At 43.6% G+C, this 15712-nt stretch overlaps 1 protein-coding gene across 1 annotated transcript in view; it reads left to right on the forward strand.

The window, feature by feature from the left end:
• Positions 1-14329, forward strand: part of LOC311248740 (protein FAM131A-like) — a gene marked incomplete at both ends in the record, with an annotated part of 48258 nt that extends 33929 nt beyond the window's left edge. The window contains one exon of the mRNA XM_084339572.1: positions 13620-14329. Coding sequence (XP_084195698.1) covers positions 13620-14329 — 710 coding nt within the window. The remainder of the gene's footprint in view (positions 1-13619) is intronic.
• Between the last annotated feature and the right edge of the window lie 1383 nt (positions 14330-15712).

Genomic DNA, 15712 nt, shown 5'->3' on the forward strand with positions numbered 1-15712 from the left:
CTGGATAAATGCATCACAAGAAGCACTATTAAAGACTGGATAAATGCATCACAAGAAGCACTATTAAAGACTGGCTAAATACATCACAAGAAGCACTTTTAACGACTGGATAAATGCATCACAAGAAGCACTATTAATGACTGGATAAATGCATCACAAGAATGAATCACAAAAAGGACGTGTTCACTTTTCTTTTGAAACCAGGTCAGTTTTAAACATTATCTGGCATGATGTTGATTAGTACAGGCCATGATTGAGAGAATTGGCACTGTGCTGCATCTTCTCACCAGGCTCCAATATAATCCAATGGGATTAGAGTTTTAGCCATCAAATTGGTTGATATTTCACTAAAGCTGAGTAACCTACTGTTGACCAAGGGTGTATAAGTGTGGGGGGTGGGGGGTGGAATTGACTACCCAGGGCCCCGAGCTAGGGGAGGGCCCTCAGGGGGCCTGAATTTCCCCAAGGGGATCAATAAAGGAATATTTTATCTTATTAAAAGATTGTTTATAGGTTTTTACTAGGGATGCTCGATATTGGCTTTTTTACCGATACCGATATACCAATATTGTCCAACTCTTAATTTCCGATACCGATATCAACCGATATCAACCGATACCGATATATGCAGGGTTTCCCCCCCCAAAAAAACGGAATAATTTCAGGTAATTAACATTACATATGTCTTGTTGTGGAATTAACATAACATTATGCATACTTTTGACAATAAATTAAATTTGAATTTCTTCTTACTTGCTTGCCTGGGTAAATAAAGGTTATAGAAATGTAAAAAAAAATATATTTTCCGATATCACATTTTAATGCCAATATCGGCCAATAATATCGGACATCCCTAATTTATAATAATAACAATAATAAAATAATATAAATAGGCCAATAATAATAATAACAACAGCAACACATAACCGTATATATATTACAGAATTCGGCAGACACGGCTATCGATTCGCACGACGGCAGCTTTTTTCGAGGAAGCAGCCAAGGATGAAGAGAGGCGTGGCTGGTTTGTCCAGAAACGTGTCTGTCTGACACTGGACTTCGGTGGCCTCTGTGTAATTGCTCAGCTCCTCGAGGTAAAGCTCTGTCTGGACGTCAGTGTGCCTCCTGCCCTCCAGCGGCAGGAGTCCTGGGTCGGTTCTGCTCCGGGACTCGCCTCCGCCTAGTCAAGTGACTCTCCTCCGCGCCTCGCACTGCCTCTGGACCACCTCCGTCGGGTCCGGCTGAGCCGCTATCGGTGTGATCTGGTGGGTGTTTCCTCGGACGACGCGGCGGTCATGCATGATGTTTCCATAACTGCCAGGACCATCGTTCCACTCGGTGGAAGACTCTCTGTACTTGGAGCGGTTAGGAACGGGTCTTGGACGACTCGAGAAAATGTATGGAGCCTCCGAGGCCATTCTTCGTTCAGACTAGACTAGCTAACTGTATCACAACAACTAGCCGCAAATGTCTAGAGGTACATTGAATATATTCAGCTCTGAAAACAAATTATGTCCGGATAGACAGAGGTCTATCTAGTTGGTGTTAGTCTTAGCAACGGTACCCAGGAACGGAATCCATGTAAATCAAGTTATCTTCTTCTTCTTCTTCTTGTGAATTTCCGGCAGTCTAGACACTATTTAACTATTAACTTTATCCTATCTGTTTTACTGCTAACCATCGCTGTTGCATTTACTACTCCTGCCACAAAGGCCACTACATTCAACTTCTCCCCCCACACCCTCTCTTTCTCCTCCTGTACTTCCTCTACTGTCAAATGCCCTTTTCTAAAACCCTGTTCCCTACCTTGCTTTCCCTGATCCTCCTGTACTACCCTTACTGCCAAATGCCCTCATCTAAACCCCTGTCCCTTATCTTGCTTTCCCTGTCCTTCCTTCCTAGCTGCCTCTGCATATGATATCCTATTTTCCCTTCTCACCTGCTGGACCACTACCTCTCGTTTCATCGCCTCACAACCCCAATACGCTACACTATGCTCCTTACCACAATTACAACACATTGGCCCCACTCCCTGTTCACATTTCCCATAGTCATGCCCCCCACTGCATCTAGCACATCTCTGCTCCTTCGTACATGTCTTGGCTATATGTCCAAACTCTTGGCACTTGTAACACCTCAACAGGTTCGGCACAAATTCTCTAACCCTATATACCATATACCCTATAAATACCTCTTTTGGACTAACCTCATCTTCAAACTGAATTACTATCGTCTCTGTCTCCATCTTCTCTGCTCCTCTCTTCATCCTTTCCGCACTCTTAACTTTCCCATTACGTCTATCACTCTTCAAATCTCCTACCAGCTGCTCTATACTAACCTTGATTGGAATTCCCGTAATTACCCCCTTGCAACCACCATCCCTTTTCTCCCCTACTCTCATTACTCTATAGATAACAACTTTGCAAATGCTCCTCATTTCCCTTACCTTCTCTGCCTGCTCTAAACTTACACACCCTATAAACAAGTTCCCATCCCCTAACACTTTTGCGTACCTTACCTCTCCTAACTGCATTCTTATGAAGTTTGTCAGCTGTCTCGGCTCTACTTCCCTAACTCCATCTTCTCCCTCAAATCGCACCACTATATTCAACCCTTCTGTAAAATCCTTTTCTCTACCCTCACCCTCTGACCCACTTGTGCTACCTTCCCTCTCTTTCTTCCTCTTATGCCCCTTCCCCCCACTTTCCCTGCTCTTTTTCCACCCTTCACCCCCACTCTCCTCCCCACTACACTCCATACTGTCCCCACCCGTCTTCTTTCCTTTGTCCTGGCTATCCTCAACCATGTCGCTGTCGTTCTCGCTTAAATCCTGGCAAGTGACCGCCCTGGCTCCCGACGTCGCACCCCGAGGGGACACTGGGCTCGCACCCGGTGACTCGCGTCCCGATCCTCTTTTCAAACAATCTCAATCCAATCAAGTTATCCATTCCTGGTGGTCTAGTGGTTAGGATTCCTTCCAACTCTGTAAGTTCCAAACATCCTCTCTCTTCATCCATCTCATTCTCTTCCCCCTTCTCTCTCTGTTCACCTCTCCAGGACAACAATGCCTCGATGAGCAAGTTCAATCTATTCAAATCTATCGCAAATCTATCGCATCCATTATACTGATATACTTTTTTTTCTCTTAAAAACGAAAGTTGAAAAATAAAATAAAAAAGGTATTAGAAATGCAGCTATACAGAGTCTTTAGCTATTCCAGGGGAGTGAAGTGGAAGGTCAGGTGTGATGTCAGGAAGGGGGAGGAGCCCCATGTCCAGAGGTTGGTAGGTGGGGGAGGGAGGGAGGGGGCAGAGGAGAGGTGAGAGTTGGACCGGGACAGGGCGGGGTTAGTTACTGCAGCAGGTGCGGCTGGTGGGCTGGGCTGATTCCGTCAGGTCCACTCCCCTGTTGATTGATTGATTGATTGATTGATTGAAAAGTTTATTAACAGATTGCAGAATGGGTACAGTACAGTACAGCTCAATACATACAATTGTTAAGGGGATGCAGACCAGAGAAAGACTTTCGACTTGTTTACATCAGGGTCCCCCATTTTCAATTCATCATAACATATATGACATACATGACATACAGATAGACAGTACTGCTACATCTATACATTTATGACATATCAGATTTGCAAATACAGTACTGTTTGTGATACAAAAGTGTCCAGAAAAGGAGTGTATATACATTTGGCATAGAAACTGTACATTGGAGGAGGTTGGTTGGGTGGGGTGGGGTTGGGTGGGTTGGGTGAGGGCTGTACATTGGAGGTGGGGGGGGGGGGGGTTGGGAAGGGGACACACACACATTTTACACTGTACATTGGAATATTGACAAAGCCTTACTTGGTCATTTACTGTACAACTAGGTTAGGACATTTGTAGGGGCCAGTTTCGAATTGCAGTCTCACGTAGGTGTTTTTTGAGAGTGTTTTTGAAGGTGGGTAGTGATTCACATTCCTTTACAGCTTTAGGCAGGGCGTTCCACATTGATGTGGCATAATTGCGAAACGTGTTTAGTCCCTTGTTTGATCCGAATCTGGGTTTTACATGATTTGTGGAGCTCCCTCTGGTGTTGTGATCGTGGTATTCACTGACCTTTGGGAAGTATTTTGACATGTACATGGGTACCTTGGTCGCGTAGTGTATCTTGTAGACCAGGCCCATTGCAAGTTGCTGTACTCTGTCGTCTACTCTAAGCCATCCTAGGTTGTCAAAGTGGGCAGGGGTGAGGTGGGTTCTAGGAGTCAGATCAAGTAGTAGTCTGACTAGCTTGTTTTGAGATGTTTGTAATTTGTTTTTTAGTGCCTTTGAGGTGCTTTGGTACCATGAGGTGCAAGCATAGTCGTAGTACCCTTGAATGAGTGCTCCTGCTAGAGTCTTCAGGGTATTCTTGTTTACCAGAGAGGAGATCCGGTACAAGAATCGCGTTCGTTGGTTGACTTTTTTTATTACATTGGATGCCATTTTGTCACAGGAAAGATTAGCCTCTAGGATGGAACCCAGGTAGGTAATTTCATCTTTCCTTGTGATAATATTGTCACCCACTGTAACCGAGAAGCCGTCGGTCTTGCTGAGTTTGTTATTTGAACCGAAGAGAATGGACTCTGTTTTGCCCATGTGTAATGATAGTTTGTTGTCGGCGAGCCATATGCAGATTTTGCCTGTTCCGCCCACTGTTGGCTCCGGCAGCTTGGGGCTCATTCTTAGGAAGCTTCTTTGCAATAGCCATGAATATCTCGTTCACGTTCATAGAAGTATTTGCTGATGTTTCCATAAAAAGCAAGCTGTTATCATTTGCATAGAAGTGTGCGTCCTGAAAGTCCAATGCTCTCTTGTTTGCGAGGTCAGCCTTGTTCCCAGCCAGCGCTATTACAATATTTGGACTGGCTTTTCTCTGAAGCTCCTTAAACCAGTTCTTCGCCTGTACAAATGACTTCTCGTTTGTGATGTTGTAGACGACAATGGCCGCCTGGGCACCTCTGTAGTACATGGGGGCCAGACTCTGATAGCGCTCCTGACCAGCTGTGTCCCAGATCTCAAACTTGACTGTTGTGTCGTCCATTCGATATGAGAGTTGCAAGAGTTGCATTCAGTGTGTGGTTGGTCCCATGCAGGAGGTTTACAGAGATCATTGGGTTGGAAGAGCCCGGGATTATGTCTAGGGTGAAGGCCGGGTCGAGGGCGGCGGCTTTGGCCTCGGCTGGTTCGTGGGTCCTTGGTCGGGAGGGGGGGGGTCTCCTGGCCCATTGGGTTGGGGGGGGGGCTTTTTGGGTGGCGGTTGGCGGGGGACGGTTGGGAGTTGTTTCCTTGTGGCCTCCGCCTGTTTCGGGGAGGCTGGCCTCTCGTGCTGTGCGCGGTCTCGCTTGCGATCTGCATTGCTCTGATATCCCGATGGGTACTAAGTTGTTGGCATCGGCAAGATGTCTGATGACCAGTGATGGGAATAACGGCGTTATAAGTAACGGCGTTACTAACGGCGTTAGTTTTTTCAGTAACGAGTATTACTCTTCCAATCTTAATAACGCTGTTACCGTTACTGCAAAAAAATGCGGCGCGTTACTATGAATGAACCTGTTTCTTTCATCAGACAGATATCTGTGCTGAGAGGCATTCTGTCCTTCCTTGTTTAGTGGGCAAGCACAAACATGCTGACAATTGGCTGAGGTTGAGTAAAATGTCATGGTAAGCCAATCAGAGGTAGAGGTGGGCGGGTGCCTCCAGAGTCTGACACACAGCCACTCAGTCAGCGTGAGACCGTGGGTCCGTGTAGTGTACGTTTTGAGCCCACATAATCCAAAACGAATCCAACGAACAACACAAGCGAGCAGTCAGCGTGAGACCGCGGGTCCATGAGCGTTTTTTGTTCACTCTTGTTGTGTTGCAGCACAGGGCACTGCAGTAGTGGCTCTACTGCCAGTGCTGACAGCCTTATCAACATAGTGCTGCACTTCCTGGTTTAATAGCACAGTCTGGTGCGCAGAGATATATATATATCTGTATGTCATGCATGTCTTAAATGTCATGATTAGATTAGTTTAGATGATTCGATTAGATTCTTATATCTGTATGTTGTGTATGTCATAAATAAATGTCATGAATTGAAAATGGGGGACCCTGATGTAAACAAGACGAAAGTCTTTCTCTGATCTGCATCCCCTTAACAATTGTGTGTATTAAGCCATACTGTATTGTACCCATTCTGCAATCTGTTAATTAAAATGTTCAATCAATCAGTATATATTTGTTATTTATTTTTGGTATAGTGCTTAACAAGCATAATTTAATGTTGCCCAGTTGTGGCCTGTTGAGGGGCAATACATATCAAAAGTTCCAAAACATCTATTGTGTTTGTATTTGTATGATCCACTATATAAACATAGTAATTATAATATCTACATACATGGCATTTGATTGGAGGCTAGTCTCACTTTGTCCCACAGCAACATTAAAATAGTTTAGACTAAAAGGATCACAGCAGGGGAGACAACTCGTGTACAGCCGCTGCTGTTGACCTTCAGCCCCTCCCCCCAATGATCCCCTACCCCAGCCATTCGTCTTCACGGCTTCACACAGTCTCTGGCTTAGAGGCCCCCTGAGCCCTTGGGCCCCTGGACCTGGTAGGCCCGTTGTTTGGTTATCCATCTCTGAGGCACACCTGATTATACTGTGAGCTTCCTGTATTGGAAAAGGACACGTATCATGTTTTTTTCAGGCTAAAACTGTAACCCCATTGGATTGTAATGGTGATTAGTGATATTATGGTCTGTATACTAGTCAACACCATGCCAATGTTTGATTATAGCTGGGGTGGGGAAAAAAAGATATGTGGTAATGTGTTAGTCTGCAGTTTGATCCCTGCCAATAAAGTTTGCTTGAGCAAGGCACTTTATTAAATTACTTAGTCATTTAACCGTGATTAAGGGCTATATGAATATACTTGACCTGTCTTGACTAAAACCCCAGCTGCTCCAATGCTCAGTGTCAGACTGTGGTTGTACTGGGCAGCTCCTAGTGGTCAACAGTGTCAGACTGTGATTGTACTGGGCAGCTCCTAGTGGTCAACAGTGTCAGACTGTGATTTTTTTATTTTTTTTTATTTACATACATACATAGTACATACATATAGTACACATTACAGTACACACATATAGTACACATTACAGTACACATTACAGTATAGTATACCTGCAGTATATAATAGTATATATAATAGTATATAGTACATAATAGTGTATACAACACATATATAATGTGATATGAGATATATAATATATGATATATACAATATAATATAGTACCATAATATAATAGTATATAGTGTAAATATAGTTTAGTATAATATACAAATTAATTATAATATGATTATATAATGTAACGTAGGATACAGTATCATATGTTTTTTTTTTATTAATATGCAATTAAAGCTCTTCTTCCCTTCTGTACCTATCGAAAATAGATTTAGCTCCTAGTGGTGAACAGTGTCAGACTGTGGTTGTACTGGTTGTACTGGGGCAGCTCCCAGATGTGAATGTGTGGATCTGTGGTGAGTGTGAATAAATATATATGAGTAATATAGCGCATACATGCTCAGTGAATCTACACCAACATAACTAACTAACTAACTAACTAACTAACTAACTAACTAACTAACTAACTAACTAACTAACTAACTAACTAACTAACTAACTAACTAACTAACTAACTAACTAAATACATACATACATACATCATACATACATACATACATACATACATACATACATACATACATACATACATACATACATACATACATACATACATACATACATACATACATACATACATACATACAAAATCAGGTCATTCTGATTTGACTCGCATGGTGACGTCACGTGGCGAGGATGGAGCGGATAGTGATCCGATTGGCTCTGTGGTTGTAGCGCACCAAACGGGGTTTGACAGAGAGCGAGCGAGAGAGAGAGGGAGAATCAGATAGACCCTCGCGCTGTCGTCTCTCGGTCTGTCTCTCTCTCTCCCCCTCTCTATCTCTCTCTCTCGATTCGGGAGCATAACTTCTAACGCCCCGTCTATAGCTGTAGGCAGCGCGCGGCACAGTGGAAGACTTCCTCAAACGGGAGAGGGAGAGAGAGAAAGAGAAGGGGACCTGCGTATGCATGCAGCTGTGTTTACACAGTGCTCTCTCTCTCTCTCTCTCTCTCTCTCTCTCTCTCTCTCTCTCTCTCTCTCTCTCTCTCTCTCTCTCTCTCTCTCTCTGCCACTCGCAGACTGTGTGGATGACTGTCACTGAAAGTGCTTATGGGCAGAGCCCAGCCAATAGCAGGCTGAAATCTTGAGGTTGGAAAATGATGCTTTTGAGTACTCCATTAGAAATATAAAACAATGATTTTTTTTTTTTTAATAAACCTTACAGATGTCTTCCATAGACTCACAGGAATTGTGTAAAGTTGCCCAAATAGTGCTAGGAATAGCAATGCAGGTCCCCTTTAAGATGTTGGCTTGAAATGTGTATCCCTCTCATTTTCCAACGTATTGTAACAAAGAGTTAATCACCTATCAAAGACCCTCCAACACATTGTGACAACCAACCCCATCATGGGGATGGTTGTCACACACTATGGGGTTGGTTGTCACTATGTGTTTTAATGGGAAAATCTTAAAAAGAAGACAAGAAGGCAGAACTAAATTTGAAAGTTTAATTGCATTGACAAGTTGACAAATACATAACTTAATGCATCTTAACATGAACATAAACAGGAAACACATCTTTAGGCCATCCTATATAACAAAATAAGAACACAATAAATTGGCCTAACAATAATAGCCTACACAACATGAATGAATGAATGAATGAATGAATGAATGAATGAATGAATAAATGAATGAATGAATGAATGAATGAATGAATGAATGAATGAATGAATGAATGAATGAATGAATGAATGAATGAATGAATGAATGAATGAATGAACACTTTATTTAACAGATTGCAGAATGGGTACAATACAGTACGGCTCAATACACACAATTGTTAAGGGGATGCAGACCAGAGAAAGACGTTTGTCTTGTTTACATCAGGGTCCCCCATTTTCAATTCATAGTTGTAACATGTGACAACCAACCCCAAATAAAACGTGATGACCAACCCCAACTGGAATGTCTTGATAGCATCAAGGCTAACAACTAGTTAGCTAGCTAACAACAATCTAAACTATCGCTATCCCTTCACACTTTTTAAGGGTAATAATTGTTTCATTATAAACCAATTGTGTAAAAGCCTAGAAGAAAAATACTGAGGAGCGGAATATTTACAAATGGACATGAAAAACACAAAAAGTCCTCTCACCTCAAATTCAGCTGTTTCACTCCAAATATGACAATGTAGGTGAACTCTGACCCCAATTCTGGACATTTAAATACCAAAGTATGGGAGACAGGATCCTCTGGTGGTGAAATATAATGAATGTGACAACCTACCCGTGTGACAACGTCCCCCGTTCTCCCCTACATAAATACATAAATAAATAATGAATAAATCATAATTTCAGTTTTACCATGGTACTGGTCATTGTATAAATAATTATCTGCACCAGGTGGAAGCCTGGGGAGACCATGTAATCAGGCACATGCCATAGTGAACCTGTTGTCATTGACAGACCTACAGTATGCCATTGAACCGTTGTAGAGACTTATGGGAGGTGTCAAACGAACTCACTACAGACTACTACTTTCATTGGTTTAGGTTAACCACACCCCCACGCTTAAGTGTGTAATAGTGTAATAGTGTGTAATAGTTTATTCCACCCAAATACTTTGAAAGGTTTATTCCACCCAAATAGTTATAAAGGTTTATTCCTCCCAAATAGTTTTAAAAGTGTATTCCACCCACAGTTTAAGGCTTATTACACTCAAACAGTTTTGAAACTGTATCCCGCCAAATAGTGTAATACTGTGTAATAGTGTGTAATAGCGTAATAGTGTAATAGTATGTAATGTGTAATGGTGTGTAATAGTGGGTAATAGTGCAATAGTGTAATAATGTATAATAGTGTAACAAGATTGATCAATATGAGCCTGTTCTGACAGCACAATATTGATGTAACTTAGATTAGCTGGGAATTTCTTTTTTAATGCATAGGTATTTCAACTACAATACAAGGTTGACTCTGTGGCATGTCTGTCTCTCCAGCCCCATGCACTGTGCACAGCAGAGCACACGGTCTGATAACATGAACTTGATGTCTGGATAAATAATGCTGAAAATACAGATACAGTTTTGGACATACAGTACCATGGTGACACTAGTAGTCATGTGGACACACCATGATGATACTAGTAGTCATGTGGACACACCATAGTGACACTAGTAGTCATGTGAACATACCATAGTGACACTAGTAGTCATGTGGACACACCATGATGATACTAGTAGTCATGTGGACACACCATGATGATACTAGTAGTCATGTGGACACACCATGATGATACTAGTAGTCATGTGGACATACTATGATGACACTAGGGCGTAACCATGTGGACAGCCACAAGATACATCTCTGAATGAGAAACAAATCCTCCCATGACAAGCTACTCATCTTCCTCGAAAGCCAATCCCAATCAAATATTTAACATGGACTCTCTCGCTTTTTTGTGTTGCTCAAATTTAGCCTGAAGGCAGAATAGTCATTTTCACCCTGACACAGTTTGACACACAGTGTTCACATGGCACACTTCCTTCTCTCCGCAGTCTCCTTGCTCTCCTGACACACTGAAACACTGGATGACTCACACGTCCTCGTTGGTCATAACGCAGTGTGTACTCACACTGCGGTAACTGTATCATAATGACACTATTCAAATAAAGGCTTTGCTTTTGTGTTCTGAAATTGGAATCAGGCAGCGGGTCTGAAATCCCTCAGTACCCATACGATCAGATAGAAGCTGCTAACCCTACTACCCTAACTCTTTGCTGTTAAGGACCTATTGTTCAGTAGATTCACCCAGTAGGTCAAAAATCAGCTCCTATACTGTGCAGTAGGGACGTTCCATTTTTGTCCTGCCCCTTATCATGAAAATACTGCAGTGGTTTACATACTGAACCTCTGTACTGAAAATACCGTACTACAGGGTTTACATACTGAACCTCTGTACTGAAAATACCGTACTACAGGGTTTACACACTGAACCTCTGTACTGAAAATACCGTACTACAGGGTTTACACACTGAACCTCTGTACTGAAAATACCGTACTACAGGGTTTACACACTGAACCTCTGTACTGAAAATACCGTACTGCAGGGGTTTACATACTGACCCTCTGTACTGAAAATACCGTACTGCAGGGGTTTACATACTGAAGCTCTGTACTGAAAATACCGTACTGCAGTGGTTTACATACTGACCCTCTGTACTGAAAATACCGTACTACAGGGTTTACACACTGAACCTCTGTACTGAAAATACCGTACTACAGGGTTTACATACTGAAGCTCTGTACTGAAAATACCGTACTGCTGGGGTTTACATACTGATCCTCTGTACTGAAAATACTACTGCTGGGGTTTTCAGACATGGCAAGATTTTTATTCACCTTATACTATGAATATAACAACTTACAAAGTTCCACATTGTGATGATAGATACCTGCCGCCCTATAAAGACAAACCGCAGTGAGTGCATTTGCCTTTGTAGGGCAGTACGGATATGGTGGTATAGTACATACAGTACACACCTACAGATATACTGTAACAGTTACTGGTATCAGTACACATGTAGAGGAGTACAGATATAATGATATAAATACACATGTAGAGGGGTACAGATATAGTGGTATAAATACACATGTAGAGGAGTACATATATAATGATATAAATACACATGTAGAGATGTACAGATAATAAAGTAGTTGTATACATAGTGTAGAGGGGTATAGATATAGTGGTAAACGTACACAAGTAGAGATGTATAGATATAGTGGTATACATACACATGTAGTAGGGTATGGTACAAGGACAACAACACCTCACAGTGCAAAGGGACAGCACAAGAAATAGTACAGTAGGCAATAAACAATATGTATGACTCATAAAACAACATGTTAACAACATGACATACATTTTTTGCAGTTAGGAGGACATTTGACTCTCTAAACATTTGGATTAAGGGGATAGATTGGTTCAAATGGTTTCAATACAAGATGAATAACATAACGTATCATGATGGCTACTGTATATCAAGTGATTATGTTGGAGACAAATAGCTGTTACAACTACTTTACCATTGTAAGCCATAGTACACACTCTGCAGTTGTAGGGCAGTGTAGTACACACTCTGCAGTTGTAGGGCAGTGTAGTACACACTCTGCAGTTGGATGGCAGTGTAGTACACACTCTGCAGTTGGATGGCAGTGTAATACACACTCTGCAGTTGGATGGCAGTGTAGTTCACACTCTGCAGTTGGATGGCAGTGTAGTACACACTCTGCAGTTGTAGGACAGTGTAGTACACACTCTGCAGTTGGATGGCAGTGTAGTACACACTCTGCAGTTGTAGGACAGTGTAGTACACACTCTGCAGTTGGATGGCAGTGTAGTACACACTCTGCAGTTGGATGGCAGTGTAGTACACACTCTGCAGTTGTAGGACAGTGTAGTACACACTCTGCAGTTGGATGGCAGTGTAGTACACACTCTGCAGTTGGATGGCAGTGTAATACACACTCTGCAGTTGGATGGCAGTGTAGTTCACACTCTGCAGTTGGATGGCAGTGTAGTACACACTCTGCAGTTGTAGGACAGTGTAGTACACACTCTGCAGTTGGATGGCAGTGTAGTACACACTCTGCAGTTGGATGGCAGTGTAGTACACACTCTGCAGTTGTAGGACAGTGTAGTACACACTCTGTAGTTGGATGGCAGTGTAGTACACACTCTGCAGTTGGATGGCAGTGTAGTACACACTCTGCAGTTGGATGGCAGTGTAGTACACACTCTGCAGTTGGATGGCAGTGTAATACACACTCTGCAGTTGTAGGACAGTGTAGTACACACTCTGCAGTTGTAGGACAGTGTAGTACACACTCTGCAGTTGTAGGACAGTGTAGTACACACTCTGTAGTTGTAGGACAGTGTAGTACACACTCTGTAGTTGTAGGACAGTGTAGTACACACTCTGCAGTTGGATGACAGTGTAGTACACACTCTGCAGTTGTAGGACAGTGTAGTACACACTCTGCAGTTGTAGGACAGTGTAGTACACACTCTGTAGTTGTAGGACAGTGTAGTACACACTCTGCAGTTGTAGGACAGTGTAGTACACACTCTGCAGTTGGATGGCAGTGTAGTACACACTCTGCAGTTGGATGGCAGTGTGTAGGATGGCAGTGTAGTACACACTCTGCAGTTGGATGGCAGTGTAGTACACACTCTGCAGTTGGATGGCAGTGTAGTACACACTACTTTCCCAAGATCTAAGATCTATGTTGACTGTTCACTTAATTCCTAGTGCGTATCTGTTCCATTGCTGCTCTTGCTCGGCTGCTCCCTCGTCGCTCCTCTCTCCCTCAGTCATGATCAAACGATGTACTAACTGCCTGTGTCCCTCCCTCCCAGATGTGCCATCATACCCTCCTTACCTGAAGGACCTGATCCACAGCCAGGTGTGCCAACATCTGGGCTTGCCCTGCTGCGAGGCTGTAGTTGGAGGTGGAGGAGGAGGCGAGGGAGGAGTCAGCGGAGACCCCTCCCCAACGGCGGGCTCCCCGGACACCCTGTGCTCCAGCCTGTGCAGCCTGGATGAGCACCACCCGCTGCTCCGTGACCTGGGCACCGCCCACCACTGCACCAACCAACAACACCACCACCACCACCACCACCACCACCACACCCACAGCAGTGCTGCTGAGCTGGCCGCCAAGATCCTGTCAGCGCTGCAGGGGGGAGAAGAGCTGCTTCTGGCCCGCCTCCAGAGGGTGGGGCAGGGGGGCGTGACAGGGGAGGGAGGAGGGGACTGCGGGTTTCACAGCCTTGTCGGGGGAGGGGGAGGGAGGGGCAGCAGACCCTGCGGAGGCCAGGACTCTCCCTGCTGCTCCGTGTCCTACTCTGAGACCTACCTGTCGCCCGGGGAGGACGACGACACCCCCTGCAAGGACTACGAGGGCACCCTGTGCCAGGTGGAAGCGGAGGGGGACAGAGAGGGATACGACCCTCGCAGGAGGGTGTCCGACGTTGCCTCCTCCGGCGTGGTCTCCCTGGACGAGGAGGAAGGCGAAGAGGAGGAGGGGGAGGAGGAGAGGGGGAGAGAGCCGGTGAGCAACCAATGACTCCTCTCTCCCTCACCTCTGAGCTCAGTGTTGAGCCTTCCCTCTCTCCCTCCCTCTCTCTCTCTGTCTCAGTCAGACGACATTTTATTTTTGCAACTGGTTCTTTCCATCTGTCTGCCACGGTGTCCAACCAGATTGAACTAATGCGCATGCTTTTCCTCATGACTCATTTGACTCCAGCAGTAAACCATGTGTCCCTGCCTTACATGTGACATTTCAAAATCTCCCCAAGTTCATTCCTCCCTCCCTGCCTGACCCCTGACCCCACCCCCCCTACCACTACCTTATGTATTTGATATGTATCAATATCTTTTTGAGGCGTCCAAACAATCTTTTCTATCCGTGTGAAATAGGACCGGGCTGGCTTCTTCAGCCTTTAGCGAAAAACCAAACGACTGACAAGTGGGGTTGAGTACAGCTAAATCCTGTGAAATTACTAACTGGTGGGGTTAAGTACATTATAAGTCTGTGAACTACTAGCCGGTGGGGTTAAGTACATTTATAAAGTCTGTGAAACGACTAACCGGTGGGGTGAGTACATTATAAAGCCTGTGAAATGAATAACTGGCGCGGTTGAGTACAGTATAAAGCTTGTGAAACAACTAACCAGTGGGCTTAAGTACATTATAAAGCCTGTGAATTGGAAAAAGTGGGGGTGTTACTGCCCCATCCACAACCAGGAAGTGAACATTGCTCCAAATGGACAAAATGGATGCAAACCGAAGTTGTTGAATCCCTAACGAATTATCGAATTATCTCTGCATGTGTTTTGCAAGTGCTGAAACTGATGGGCTGTGACTTGAGCACGGTTTGTAATCTCAGCTGTTCTGTATAACCCTGCCCTCTCCCAAATTCTCTTTCTCCCCCAATATGGAGTGTCCTATTGGAGGGCAGGTTGGACACTGCATCCCCCCCCCCCCCCCCTCCTCCCCCCCTTCCTTTGCAAGAGTCTTATAGTGTTATTTTGGGCATGGCTTGCTGAGTATGCCAAACTATTAAAACCCTGTCACTATCAATTATGAGCAAATGCTGGAATGTCTTTACAGTGACAGAGGTACATAGTATGTATTTTAAAATAACAAAGTTTAAAAGAGAAAAAAAAAGAACATTTGTCAGCAAACAGAAATATTTTATGCTTTTACCATACTAGTTTTCTATCATTCAACAGGTTGTTGTTCATATTATTGATTCCAAATATCATTATGACGTACAACCGCCATAATGTTGACAACTACTGCTAGCAGATAACTTTTCTTCTTTTTTTTTATACTTTTCTTTTTTTTAATATATATCATTTATTCATTTATTTATGTTGGATTCATTTATTATTCATTTATTTATTAATTAATTTATTTCTGTGGATTTCCAATACGGAAAACACAA

Source organism: Notolepis coatsorum, assembly GCF_963971535.1.
Source record: "Notolepis coatsorum genome assembly, contig: SCAFFOLD_228, whole genome shotgun sequence".
In the NCBI taxonomy this organism is placed as follows: domain Eukaryota; kingdom Metazoa; phylum Chordata; class Actinopteri; order Aulopiformes; family Paralepididae; genus Notolepis; species Notolepis coatsorum.